This window comes from Lagopus muta, chromosome 1, assembly GCF_023343835.1.
Source record: "Lagopus muta isolate bLagMut1 chromosome 1, bLagMut1 primary, whole genome shotgun sequence".
In the NCBI taxonomy this organism is placed as follows: Eukaryota; Metazoa; Chordata; class Aves; order Galliformes; family Phasianidae; genus Lagopus; species Lagopus muta.
This window is the reverse complement of record NC_064433.1, coordinates 77060459-77073759: the sequence shown is the minus strand read 5'-3', so window position 1 is coordinate 77073759 and position 13301 is coordinate 77060459. Positions and strand designations below refer to the sequence as shown.

Genomic DNA, 13301 nt, shown 5'->3' with positions numbered 1-13301 from the left:
GGAGCCTGACTACAGCTGCTACTCCTTCTGCAGTCAGGACCATGCTTAATTCTAGCCCCCACAGAACACAAGGCCTGAGGCAGCCATTTCTTCCAGGGTGATTTATTGTCAGCTGCGTAATCGAATAGTTCTCTTTGTAGCATCCCTAATAAGGAAGGGGAAATTAAAAAAAAAAAATCCTGAGTTTTGTGCCATTTTGCCCAGTTAAAATGCAAAAATCACTCCTCAGCACTTTATTCTGCACACACCCATCAGACAGGAAAATCCAGAGCTGGAAGGTGGATGAAGAACTGCTGCTTTCCATTCCATCACACAGCAGTCTCACAGTCACAGCCCTCCACACCTTTTGGCTCAAGGGTAGGAGTCCCTCCCTTGCCAGCAGGCATACCAGAGCTCCATGCACAGCAGCTTTGCAATCAGTGGAGCTGGGCACCTTCTGTTTTTATCAATCATAGGTGCCAGGACAGCTCCATGCTTCTGCACAACCAGAGTTATCCAAACACCAGCACCTGATGCCAGGTCTCACAGCTTCAACATGCTGTCAGTAGAGCCACCAAGCATGAAACACTGCAGAGCACTGGCTGGAGTTGCTCGCCCAGCAATTATGGGCTAGCTGGGCCATCTTAAAGCATTTGATGAATTCCTTTTTGCTTCCCAATGACATACGAACAAAGCACTTCAGATGGTGAACACTTTTATTGATGTAAGGTGGTACACAAACAGATCAGTTTCTATCAGCCTCTCCCACCTCCCCCAGGCTGAGGAAGAAATTGGAGGAGTGGGGGAGACAGAAGGGAACAGAACTGGCCTCTCACTGCAGGATGCAGAACTGAGCGGTGGTGAAGAGCAAGGGGCTCCAACAAAGGGTCCTGCTTCCCTAGGCAGCAGGGGGGCTGTGTGGCTGTGCGGCTTCACTCCTTGGATGCCATGTGGACCATCAAGTCCACAACACGGTTGCTGTATCCATACTCATTGTCATACCTGAGAAGGGAAATAGAAGTGCTGTCAGCACTGACCCGTTCCTCGTATCCCTTTTCATGTCACTACTCTTCCAGCCCCAGCCCATACAACTGAATGGAAGGCTTCCCATCCACTCCTTACAAAGTAGGCAGCGTCTCATCTGCCCTCCATTACAGGAAAGCAGCAGCAGCCATTTCAGATACATCTCACTAGAGACTGTCACATGCTAGAGCCACCTGAACTCAGCAGGGAACTGTGTTTCCATGCACTGTCAGATGGTGCTGATGAAATGAAACAGCACAGAACTGCTCCAGAACTGCCAGTCTCTATCTACCTCCCAGTCCCCCCCACATCCTGAGGCTGTGCATACCAGGAAACAAGCTTGACGAAATGGTCATTCAGTGCAATGCCAGCACCAGCATCAAAGGTGGAGGAATGGCTGTCACCATTGAAGTCACAGGAGACAACCTGGAACAGAGAGGTACTTTCAAGCACTCTTCCACCCAATAGATGGTAGCAGCCTGAATCACAAATCATCATCCCAGCAAGGCTGCCACCATCAGAAAAGTGAGGCAAGTAACACCTACATAGAAACTACTTACCTGGTCCTCTGTGTATGCCAGGATGCCCTTGAGGGGCCCATCAGCAGCAGCCTTTACTACCCTCTTGATGTCATCATATTTGGCCTGAAAAAAAGGCAGAAGGTAAGATGGTCAAATCCCATCTCAAAGCGTCAGCTACAGCCGGGACACAGGGAACCACGTAACTAAGCCACGCATATCAGGTGCTACTTTCAGCAAAAACATTTTTTCTATTAAACAAAGGGATGTAGAAGGGCAAAATTCCAGGTATGAAGAATTTAAGAGGCAAGCCTGAAGAGTTTTAAGCCTTTCCCACAACACTTACTGGTTTCTCCAGACGGCAGGTCAGGTCAACAACAGAGACGTTGGGGGTTGGCACACGGAAAGCCATTCCAGTAAGCTTCCTAGAAAAAAATATGTCAGCATGGAACAGCATAAGCATCCCTCTACCAGCACTGTTCCACTACAAAAAAGTTTGAGCCAGCCAGGAGCCAGCACTGGCTCCTACCTCCTTCTGACACAGAAAGACAGACAATGCTCACCCATTGAGCTCAGGGATGACTTTCCCCACAGCCTTAGCAGCTCCAGTAGATGCTGGGATGATGTTCTGGGCAGCACCTCTGCCATCCCTCCACAACTTCCCAGAGGGGCCATCCACCGTCTTCTGTGTGGCTGTGATGGCATGGACAGTGGTCTGGGGAAAGAGAGCAAAGTAAGACATCAGTCATTTTCTCCAGAGAAAGCATCCACAGCACCCCCATCCTCCCAATCCAAATGGAAGCACTGCATATGGATGCTTTTCTTCACATGAGGGACCTGGGGGCAGAGCATCTTCCTGAGCATCAAGCTCCGGACCTACCATAAGACCCTCCACAATGCCAAAGTTGTCATGGATGACCTTGGCCAAGGGTGCCAGGCAGTTGGTGGTGCACGAGGCATTGCTGGGGAAGAAAGAAGGCAAATCAGCCACATACAACACATGTATATACATGCAATAAGACCTGGTAAAAATTCCAGGCCAGGGAGCATTCTTCTTCCTTACCTGACAATTTTCAGGGACTTGTCATATTTCTCATGGTTGACACCCATCACAAACATGGGAGCATCAGCTGAGGGAGCTGAGATGATAACGCGCTTAGCGCCACCCTTCAGATGAGCCTGGGAAAAAAAAAAAAAAAAAAAGGATTAAATAACCCAGAATGCTCCAACAGTTGAGAAGCAATGCAATCCGCAGACCACCTTATCTCTTTCCCATCTTGAAGATCTCTGCAGATAAAGATGTGCCTCACAAAAATAAGCACCAGCAACCCTTTTCCCATGGGCCACAGTGGCCTACTTACCCCAGCCTTCTCCATGGTGGTGAAGACACCAGTGGACTCCACAACATACTCAGCACCTGCATCTGCCCACTTGATGTTGCTGGGGTCACGCCTAAGGAGGGACAAGACCGTGACAGTTACTCCGGAGGGCACTTACTTTCATCCTCTGGAACAGCAAGAGGAGAAAGCTACTCACTCCTGGAAGATACTGATGGCATGCCCATTAATCACAAGTTTCCCATTCTCAGCCTTAACAGTGCCCTTGAAGTGTCCATGTGTAGAATCATATTTGAACATGTAAACCTAGCAGGGAGAGAGGAAAGATCAGGCATTCTAGATGCAATGCTCCCATCACAATCTCAACTCTCCACCTTCTCAGTGACCTTGTCTAACTGCTGGTCTGTATTTTGCTCTAACCAGTCTCCAAGGTCTGCACCACTATGCCTCGTTCCTGCTTCTTAACCTTCCTGCAAGCCTATGCCAGGTTTCCAAGGGGAGCAGAGCTGGGTGAGCCTCTGGCTCCGCTGAACCATTCTAGGCAAGATGCACGTGGTGCCCAGAGGGGGCACTGCAAGACAACTCACCATGTAGTTCAGATCGATGAAGGGATCATTGATGGCCACCACTTGGACTTTGCCAGAAAGGATGGCAGCCCTGGTGACCAGGCGGCCAATACGGCCAAATCTGGGGAGAAACAGAGAGGTGGGTGAGGAGAAGCAGTGAGGAACACACCCAGCTGGACATGGCTGAGCCTATTCACTGCTTTCCCCCAGAGCATCTGTGAATCACTGCCCAGAGGGAGAGTCCAAGAGCAGCGGCCAAAGGCCGAGGAGCCGTGGTTAAAGATTAAGAGCGACCCCCGGCCAGGGCACCCACACCACAAAGGTCAGGCGCTAAATTTACTAAAGGCTCCGGGGATCTGGTTACTCCTCGGTGGGGTGGGAGAAGGTCACATTCCCGGGGCACCCGCCGACACACGATCCACCAGACGACCTTTCCTCGGTTACCGGCTAGCCCCGGCCCACCGATGGGGCACAGGGGAGCCCCGATGGGGCCGGGAGACCCCTCCGATGGGGCACGCGGGAGGCACCGGCGCTTCCGGGGTGACTCACCCCGACTCTGCGGGGAAGTGACTCAGCACCGCCACGCGGGGCCGTTACTCCCGGGTCGGTGCTGAGGGGGGTCTCGGTGCAACACTATCGGGATGCCCCCCCGCCCTTCAGGCGACCTTGCCCTCCCCCCCCACGGGCACGTACATCTCCGCGACCCCGCCCCACCCGGCGCCTCCCGGCTCGGCTCCGCACTCACCCGTTGACTCCGACTTTCACCATCTCGCCTTTATAGTGTTCCTGCGGGGAGAGACCGACAGTGAGACGTGCGGTGCTGCACGCAGACCGCCAGCCCGGTAACGTCCTCCCACCGCGCACTGCGGAGCGCTTGGAACCGCCCCCCAACCCTCCATCCCTTCCTTCATCCCCATCGAGCTCTCTTCCCCGCAGTTCTCCCCCTCTCCCCCACCCCCACCGCCTCCATCTTGTGCCGCCCGCCCCCGCCTTTGTGCCCCGGGCACCACGCGGCCCTGCGCAGAGACCCCCTTCCCCCGGTCCTACAGCCCCAACCCTACGGGGGGGTGCAGGCAGACTGGCGGGTAGGTGAAATGAGGGTGGGGGACTTCTCCCCCATGTCCCCTCCGCCCGTTACCTGCTGCACGTCAACGGCCCCAGCACGCAGTGAGAAGGTGGCGCAGTGCCGCGCCGCTGCCCTTTATAGACACGGAGGCAGCTCCCCGAGCCCCGCCCCGCCGGGCCGGCGTCGAATGGCAGCGCGGGGGCCGGGCCGGGGCTACGTGCGCGCACGGTGCGGGCGAGGCGGCCCCCCCCCCCCCCTCTACCCTTCCCCCTTCGCAACAAAGGGCGGCCGTTGGGCCGAGGGTGGGCTTGGGGAGGGGGGGTTGATGCCGTACAACGGTGCCTGTGAGGGGTGGGGGCGGCGAGGGGTGCCCCGGGGCCGGGGGGTGCGGAGTTGCGTGCGAGACGAAGCCCCACGTGGGGCCGTGGTGTCCCCGGGTGAGGCTGGGGCGATGCGGCTGTAGCACGCGATGCGGTACGGCGGTGCAGGCTGTGCCACTGCGGATACCCACAGAGCGGTGCGTGGCCGTGGGAGCAACAGAGCGCCGTGCAAGGCTGCGGCCTGCCCGCTCCCCTTCCTCAGCCCTCGCACGTGTTGGCTGCGCACCCCGAGCTGCTGGGGTGCGCTGGGTCCCACATCCATCACCCGCGCCGTGATACCGGGGGGATAGGGCCGCCCGCCGGCCCCTCTCTGAGGCTCCCCGCCCGGCCCAGCAGGCCGTGCGGCGCAGTGAGGACCATGCTAATGAGAAACCGCAGCATCCCGCTGCTCTTGGGACGTGACGGCGGATATCCTCCCGTCGCCTCGAGCTGCTGTCGTGCCGCTCCCGCCTCGGCACGCCTGCGCCTGGCAGCCGGGCCTGGTGTGTGGGGAAGGAGCGGTCCCCGCGTGCTACTGCTGGGCCGCCCGGCTTGGTGCTATCCGCCGCGGGGCAGCGGGGCTCGTGCGACCCAAACCGAGGGGCCGCGGGATGGAGCCGTCCTGGTTTGAAAGCCTCCATCCCGTGGGATGGAGCGGGTACCTGGAGCCTGGTGCCCGGCGGGAGGAAGGTGCGGGAGGGGAACGTGGAGGGGTGAGGCGGGCTCCCGTTTCCACTCCGGCTCCAAGGGCGGGGACGGAGGATACCGGGGGGGGGGGGGTCCGAGCGAGGGGTCACGCAGCTCCCGTAACCCAACTCTCCTTGTATAGCTGTTATTCCCGGTGCACCGAGGGGCAATAGCTAAGTTTAGCCCCAGCCTGAGGTTACGACCTTTTCTTAAAGGCCAGGGGAGGCGGCGGTGCGGCCCCGTCGGGCGGCCGGGGGGTGCGATCCCGGGGCTGGGGGAGCCCCCGCACGTCGCGGGGTCAGGGCTGGCAGGGCGCGCGGAGGCCCTCTGTTTGCTCGGCAAACACGGCAGCGGCCGAGGGGCACAGCGTGGCAGAACGAGACAACGCGGCAGCCCCGAGGCCGCGATCGATGTGTCGGCCGCCCATCCTCCCCGGCTCCTCCTCCGCAACGCCGGGCCCCGCAAGCGCGTGCCGCCCGGCCCACCCGGAATGGCGGCGGCACCCAAAATGGCCCCGCGCGTGGGGGCCGCGCCGTGCCGCGGACTTTGCCGCCATCTCCCGGCGGGTGCGGTGAGGGTCGCGCGCCCCAGCAGCCCTTTAGCGCTGCGGGCGCCTCTGGCGCGAGCTCCGACACGAAGGTTCACACGGCTCGGTTTAATTCGCGAATGCTCGGCGCGGCGCGGCTCCCCGCCCTGCCCTCGGGGCTCCCGCTGCTGCCTGCTCCATCCCGTCCTGTCCCGAGCTGGGTCTCGTCCCGGGCCGGCTCTCCACACGCCTGGTCTCTGCCTGCGAACGAGCAAGGCTGGTGAGCCGCCCGGGCCGGCCTCCTGCTGCCCTCGCTCCGGGTGCTCTCTGCCATCTGTGCCCTGGTGCCTGCCCGCTTTACCGGGCCCTTGCTGCTGGCCCCCTCACCTCCAGTCTCTCCAGGCTAACAGCCCAACCCGCTGAAGGCCCCAATGCGGTCCATTTTCAGCCCAAAGCAGCCCCGGGGCACGGCCTTCCAGGCCCAGTCTCCAGAGAGTGCTCTCTTGCGACTGGCGAGGGCCTTGCGCCAGAGCAGGGGATGCGCAGCTCGGGCCCCGGACAGAAGGAGTGGCAGTGGTGGGGAGAGCAGCTGTGGCTCAGAGCTGGACCCCTCTTTCATGTCCTCCTCGGCCGGCATGGATTTGGAGTCCGAGGGCAGCAGATGGGAAAGGAGCACCTGAGACATAGGGATAAATGGAGGAGATGGGTGAGGGTGGATTGCCCATGCTCCCGTACCCCAGCCCACTGTCCCACTCTCCCTCTCCTTTCCTCAGACTTGGGCAAGACAAAATGGTGCCTGTGCAGAAGGCCCTGTGCCTGTGACCTTGCATCCAGACCAAGGACACTGAAAGAAGGCTGGGCCTGCAGCTACCCAGCCTTAGCTGATTTTGCTGCCCAAAGAACAGGAAGGAATGCTGTGGGTATTACTGCCTATGTTCCTTGCCTTGCTGCTATCAGATAGTTCTCTCCATACTTGGAAAATAATGGAGGCATCAGCCCTTGTTCCTGGTGAAGCTGAGTTCTGCTGTGCGCTCAGAGTGTTTCGCCACGTTTCTTTTTTTCCAGAGGGCAATCTCACAGAGGAACCATTACCATAAAGCAGTCAAGTATCATAATGGGCCTAAGGAAGGCAGGCTCCCCATCTGCTGGGAAGTCTCCATACTTTCTGTGCAGGCAGGCATGCTCTAATTTAATTACACGGCTCCATCACTGCCAGCATCCTCCAGCGGCAGGGAGATGGCTCAGCAGGTACCCTGGGGGCGCACTACTGCTGCCCATGGCAGCAGCCTGCAGTGGCTATTCCACGCCTGTGCATCACATGGATGCTTGCTATGGCTGAGGATGCCTGCATACAATTTAGCTCTGTCCTCTCCAGCAGTGAGTTAATAGAAGCAGACACAGGCATCTTCAGAGAGGAGTGAAAGTGTCTCCATGGTGAGTCATAGCAGAATCAGTCCTGCGTTTCTACTTTGCATCCTAGCTGCTTCCCTGTAGCTTTCTTTTTGGACAGAGTAGCTGATGTGTAGGCAGTGCTGGGGCTTGGGTTAGGGCTTGAGGACAAGGAAGCTGGGTTGATTTAAAAGCCATAAATATTGTTTCTGCAATTGATGAAGTTAAAAGATTTAACAAAGATTTAATAAAACAAAGAAGCCCTTCGCCCTGCAGAGGACAGGACTGTAACTTTAGGTGGCTATTGCCACGGGACTCGATAAGATAGGACTGTTCTCCTTGCAGCCAGAAGCCTCTGAAGAGACTCACAGCCAGGAGCACTCACTAAAAGGCTGCTGCCTGACCCCTGCCTTGAAATGTTGGCAACTCCCCGAGGAGCTGGCTTGTAAAGACATAGTCAGCCTAGAGCTGAGGCTGTTGGACTGAAAGGGAGGGAGCAGCCCTTGGGAGCTGGGATGTTGGGTTACCACTCACGCCATGTTCAAACACAACCTCCCCATATTGCCCCTACTCCCAAAGCTTCCTTCAGCTCCATCCCAGTCCCTCCTACCTGGAGCCTTTGTCCTGATGAGGACATCGCTTGTACGCTGGCAGAGAGCAGAACTAGGAGGAGGAAAAGTGAGCAGGGCCACGCTGGGAGCCCCAGCATCTTCTCTTTATTCGGGGGCTTATGGGAGGTGAGACAGGATCTGTAGCCTCTGTGAGCGCCGTCCCCTCTTTGCCTTTATAGTGTTGGTTCTGGCAGGCGCCTGCCCCCCAGCTCTGCTGCATGCCCCCCTGGAGCTCCTTAACCTTTCAGCCCTTTTGTCTGTGGTGATATATTTCAGGGTGAGCTCAGTGAGACCCCTTCCTCTAAAGAAAAAAGACACAAAAGTGTTTGCTGAGTGTCTGGGAAGACAAATGTAAGCCAAACTGCTGCTGGCTGGGGCCTGGAGATGTCTGTCAGGATCAGTATGAGACTTCAAGACACATCCAGAAACGGTATTGGAGACTGCAGTATGCAGTGACACTGACATTCTCTTGGGCAGAGTGCTGTTAATGTTTTTGCTCTAACCACAGTGAGCATGAGCTGCAGCTCAGCTGGTGATAGTCTCAGTGCTGACTGCAGTGAGCTGTCACAAATCTGGTACTGTGACAGTATAGGCTCTGTTTTTTAACACCTATGTTTTGATGAGCTGGTTGGCCAGGGGACATGGAGCTCTTGCTGCAGTAGATGTACGGATTTTTGTGTTAACTCTGGGATCTGTGGCAGTGATAGGAGCATGGATCTAAGCACACGTGGGCACACAGCTTGCATACTGGTTGTCCTGAGTCATAGCTCAGTGTGCACCATCTGTGGGGCTGGGCTGAGTTTCCAGAGGAACCAGCACAGAAAAGCACTTGTCGAGGCTGAACTTGCACTTTCTCAAGCTCAGGTGCACAATGGGAGTAGGATGGTGAGGAGCAGACTCCTGCCTCTTAAATCTTCAGGCTATTAGCTCCCCCCCTTTGTTTACCTCTCCCATTTTACTGTAGTTTCTCACCAGCTGAACAACGCAATGAGGTCACTGTTTGAAACCAGAGCGCAGAAGTCAGCCTGGGTGTGAAGACAGAAACTAATCAGGAAAGTTTGCTGAGGGAAAGAAAGGGGAGACTGTACCCCATTTCAGGAGCAGTTGGGTGTGCAGGGGAGGCGTAATAAAACCTTGAAATTCCCTTTCTTCAGTATCACTGAATGCAGCAATTGAGATGAAAGTTGACAGTGTTCTGCTGTCTACTATTTATCCTATTTACTTGGGCTTTTTTTAATTTTAATTTTTATTTTTATTTTTTTAGAAGAGGAAAATGAGTCTTTTGCAGTGATAACAAAAGTCACAGTTCAGCTACTTGCCCTGTCTTCCTTTCTGTCCTTCACAGGCATTTTCCACTTGATATACAGACCTGTGGTTCCCTTTCTTCTCGGCCCAACAAAACAGAAAGCATAATGAGCCATTTTACACCAATCCTGTGAAATCTGAGTGTAGAATTTGCATCTGGAGCACTGAGGTTGGAAGCAGTTGAGATTTTGCCCAGGTAAGACAAGGTGTGGGGTCACATCCAAGTATGCACCCCTTGATATCTGTGACCCGTGGATGGTACTACCCAGGCCCCTGGCTAATGGGGAGACATTTCATGGGGAACAAGATTATCATAGTACCATAGAATCAAGGTTGGAAAAGACTTTAAGATCACAGACTCGTAGAATCACAGAATGGCCTGTGTTGAAAAGGCCCACAATGATCATCTAGTTTCAACCCCCCTGCTATGTGCAGGGTCACCAACCAGCAGACCAGGCTGCCCAGAGCCACATCCAGCCTGGCCTTGAATGCCTCCAGGGACGGGGCATCCACAGCCTCCATGGGCAACCTGTTCCAGTGTTACCACCCTCTGAGTGAAAAACTTCCTCCTAATATCTAACCTAAACCTTCATCTGTCTCAGTTTAAAACCATTCCCCCTTGTCCTATCACTTGTTAGCAGCCGCTCCCCTTCCTGTTCATACACTCCCTTCAAGTACTGGAAGGCCACAATGAGGTCTCCCCTAAGCTTTCTCTTCTCCACGTCCTTCCTGTACTGGGGGCTCCAGGCCTGGACACACTACTGCAGATGGGGCCTCACATCTGCAGATGGGGAGACAATCACCTCCCTGTCCTGCTGGCCATTCCTCTTGTAATGCAGCCCAGAACACAGCTGGCCTCCCGGGCTGCAGTCACACACTGCTGGCTGATGTCCAGCTTCTCGTCTTCCAGGACCCCCAAGTCCTTCTCCACCGGGCTGCTCTCGAGGAGATCTTCCTCCAGTTTGTATAAAATACCTGGGTTGCCCAGACCCAACTGCAGCACCCTGCACTTGGCCTTACTGAACCTCATTAAGTTTTCATGGGCCCAATTTTCCAGCCTGCCCAGGACCCTCTGGATGGCTTCCCTTTGTTCCAATGTGTCTACCGCACCATTCAGCAAAGATCATCCAATCCAACTGTCCATCATCAGTATTTCCCACTAAACTATGGCCTTCAGTACAACATCTAAATGTTTCTTGTAAACTTATAGAGACGGTAGTGCCCCTCAGGGGTGGCAGCTCATTCCAGCACCTGACCACTCACTGAGAGAAGAAGCATTTCCTAACGTCCAATGTGAATCTCCCCTGGTGCAACTTGAGGCCATTCCCTCTAGTCCTATTACTAGTTACATGGGAGAAAAGGCCAGCCCCCAACTCACCACAACCTCCCTTCAGATAGTTGTAGAGAGCCTTCTCTTCTCCGGATGGAACATTCCCAGTTCCCTTAGCCATTCCCCATAAGACTTGTGCTCTGGATCCCTCACCAGCTTTACTGACCTTCTCTGGACACACTCCAGGGCCTCGATGTCTTTCTTGCAGTGAGGGGCCCAGAACTGAACACAATAGTTGAGGTGCAGCCTCACCAGGGTTGAGTACAGAGGGAATTTCCACACCAACCTTTTAAACCACAGTTGACTGGTAGAGAATCAGGATGTGCTGCTTATGTGGGCATTCAGAGTACTGGCGTGGTGCACTCGATATACACACATGGCCCCTCCACGTGCCAGAGCTTTGCAGTGAGGAGATGTTAAAGTTTCAGAGGGGTGGGAAAAAGGGGAGCGAGAAACTGGGAAGTGCACGTGTACTCATCCCACATTTCAATCTCTGAGGATATTGGTTCTGTACTTCTTATTCACGTCTTACCATCTCAAAGCAGCTGAGGCAGTCTGCTATAGCTTTCATGCTGCTATTAAGACTGCCATGGTGAGACTCATTTCACATTGAATGCAACAGTTCAATCGACCCTTTCCTGAGTCAAAGGTAAGAAAAGAAAAAACAATAAACGACAATGCTTTGTTTCTGATACAAAACATAGCAGAACACTGGTCTTTAACATGGTAGCCCCCATGATGCAGGAATGCCAGAAATGCTTGCAGCTGCTCTAAATGGTAGCCCAGCTGCATGCACACCGAGCTCTGCAGGGATGGAACTCCCAGCTGACTGGATCTATGCCATGCAAGAAACTTATGAAACTGTAGAAAATTTGGAAAATTTTGCAAGTCCTACAAAACCTGGATAAATTTGCAGGCATGGCCCAACTCTGCAATCCAGATCTTTGCTGAGAGTGCAGTAGAACTGAATAGTTACTCTGTCATGTCCTGGCAACGACTGAGAAGTAAAAAGGCTCTGGCAGGCGATGAGTCCCTGATCGCCCCAGTTTTTGCAGCCTGAAATAGGTTATTGTCCTTTCCTCTCTGGTGCTAACAAGCTGCCTCTGTAAAAACCCTTCTGATGCTGGGACACTGATTCCAGAGCTTGCAAGACCATTAGAAAAATAGTCTCCTGCTGAATTGCAATCAGTCTTTTACAAGCAAATGGAAAGGAACCAGACAGAGGGTGGGAGGACTATGAACTGGATGAAGTACTCTGTGGGTACCCCTTGGCAATGCAGAAGGCTGGGGGCTGCTGCAGGCTCCAAGGAATGACCAATGTTCATGTCATTTCAATTAGGACCATGGGTAGGAACATGGAGCCAGCTATGGAAGCCCCTTGGGGAACACAGATTGCACTGACCATCATGCTAGTGGTCTCCCTCACTGCAATATAATCAACATATTATCTCGTTCTCATGCATGCATTTATTGTACAAGCTTGCAGTGCCCCGAGCTTGGGAGCCCATAGATGCTGTTTCTGTGAGTGGGTCGTGGTGGAGCAGTCATGTACACTATGCATGACTATTGTCATTTACCATTAATACTGTAGCTGCTTTCCTGTTGCTTGTAGACTTTACTGAATATAAGTGAAGGTAGGAGAGTAGGACAGTAATGCTGTAGCTTTCTGACCCTCATAGTTCATACAATTGTTCTGTTCTCACAGGTGTGCTGGATTTGCGTGTGGGAGGGGTATATTGGTATCTGCCTCTATGACACAGCAGCGGCTGAAAGGAGACTTAATTTACACATCCCATCCCCATAAATACAGCTGTCAGCCTGTGATTTCCCCATCTGGTCATTTCTACAAGCTGCTAATGTGTTTATGTCCATCAGCATAAAAACACATTCCCAGGCTACTGCAAAGCTACGCAATTTCTAACGCTTCCTTTATATAGGGATCAAAATAAACTACTGCAGTCTTTTGTCGCTACTTACTGTTATAACCAGACCAGAGAACCAAGCAGCAGGCTCTCCTCGCTGGTGGACAGAAGATAACTACAGTGACTGTGGGAACAGCGAGACACTCAGTGGAAGAACAGGGAAAGATATGCAGGAACCCGCTGAGAACAGGACCCTTCTGGTTCCCATCCAGCAAGTCACTGGCTTGAGAGGTGTTTGTTTTCTAGGCAACCGCCAGGTAAGAGGAAATAAATCTGTGCTATAGCTCTGGGACAAATGCCAATTTGCCTGCGAGACAGGAGGTTAAAGGCTGTTTGTATGATTAACATTCACACTTAAGGCACTTCATGTTCACATGGCTTGTCTAAGTGCTAGGCCTGACCTGAGCACTGGTGTTGCTTAACTGCAGCGAGATGAGCAGTGTTACCTGCGTAACAAGCACCAGTTATCTTGTGTAACTTTGACAAAAGTAAATCTGCACTTAAAAAAAGAACTGATTTGTATTTTCTTTTCTATTCAGGTTGCATGGTCTATATCAGCTTCTGCCTTCCACTGTTCCTCACCTTTTCTTTGAGATCTGTTCAAGAAAAGGTGCAGGTAACTTCCCCTCAAAGTCCTGCTGATCTCTGCAGAGCAAGAGCCCCCCAAACAATCAAACATAAAA

The 13301-nt window shown here is 53.9% G+C and overlaps 2 protein-coding genes across 2 annotated transcripts; both read right to left on the bottom strand.

Annotated features, from left to right (window-relative positions):
- Positions 1 to 677: 677 nt before the first annotated feature.
- Positions 678 to 4653, bottom strand: GAPDH (glyceraldehyde-3-phosphate dehydrogenase). Its single transcript, XM_048928974.1, has 12 exons — positions 4562 to 4653; positions 4169 to 4209; positions 3445 to 3544; positions 3057 to 3163; positions 2882 to 2972; positions 2584 to 2699; positions 2401 to 2482; positions 2084 to 2235; positions 1867 to 1945; positions 1563 to 1646; positions 1331 to 1428; positions 678 to 981 (listed from the first exon to the last, which is right to left on the bottom strand). Exons 2-12 carry the CDS (start codon positions 4189 to 4191, stop codon positions 912 to 914), a joined length of 1002 nt encoding a protein of 333 aa, XP_048784931.1. The 5' UTR covers positions 4192 to 4209; positions 4562 to 4653; the 3' UTR covers positions 678 to 911.
- A 1580-nt stretch (positions 4654 to 6233) lies between these two features.
- On the bottom strand, positions 6234 to 8291 carry LOC125700093 (C-type natriuretic peptide 2-like). The gene is made up of 3 exons (XM_048960360.1): positions 8061 to 8291; positions 6449 to 6737; positions 6234 to 6322 (listed from the first exon to the last, which is right to left on the bottom strand). The coding sequence occupies exons 1-2, from the start codon at positions 8157 to 8159 to the stop codon at positions 6465 to 6467; spliced, it is 372 nt and encodes a 123-aa protein (XP_048816317.1). The 5' UTR covers positions 8160 to 8291; the 3' UTR covers positions 6234 to 6322; positions 6449 to 6464.
- Between the last annotated feature and the right edge of the window lie 5010 nt (positions 8292 to 13301).

Coding starts and splice junctions, on each gene's coding strand:
- LOC125700093 (XM_048960360.1), bottom strand. CDS start 8,159: ATGCTGGGGCTCCCAGCGTGGCCCTGCTCACTTTTCCTCCTCCTAGTT. Junction 6,738..8,060: donor CATCAGGACAAAGGCTCCAG/GTAGGAGGGACT, acceptor CCTATGTCTCAG/GTGCTCCTTTCCCATCTGCT.
- GAPDH (XM_048928974.1), bottom strand. CDS start 4,191: ATGGTGAAAGTCGGAGTCAACGG. Junction 3,545..4,168: donor GTGAAAGTCGGAGTCAACGG/GTGAGTGCGGAG, acceptor GTTTCTCCCCAG/ATTTGGCCGTATTGGCCGCC. Junction 1,647..1,866: donor CCTGCCGTCTGGAGAAACCA/GTAAGTGTTGTG, acceptor CCTTTTTTTCAG/GCCAAATATGATGACATCAA.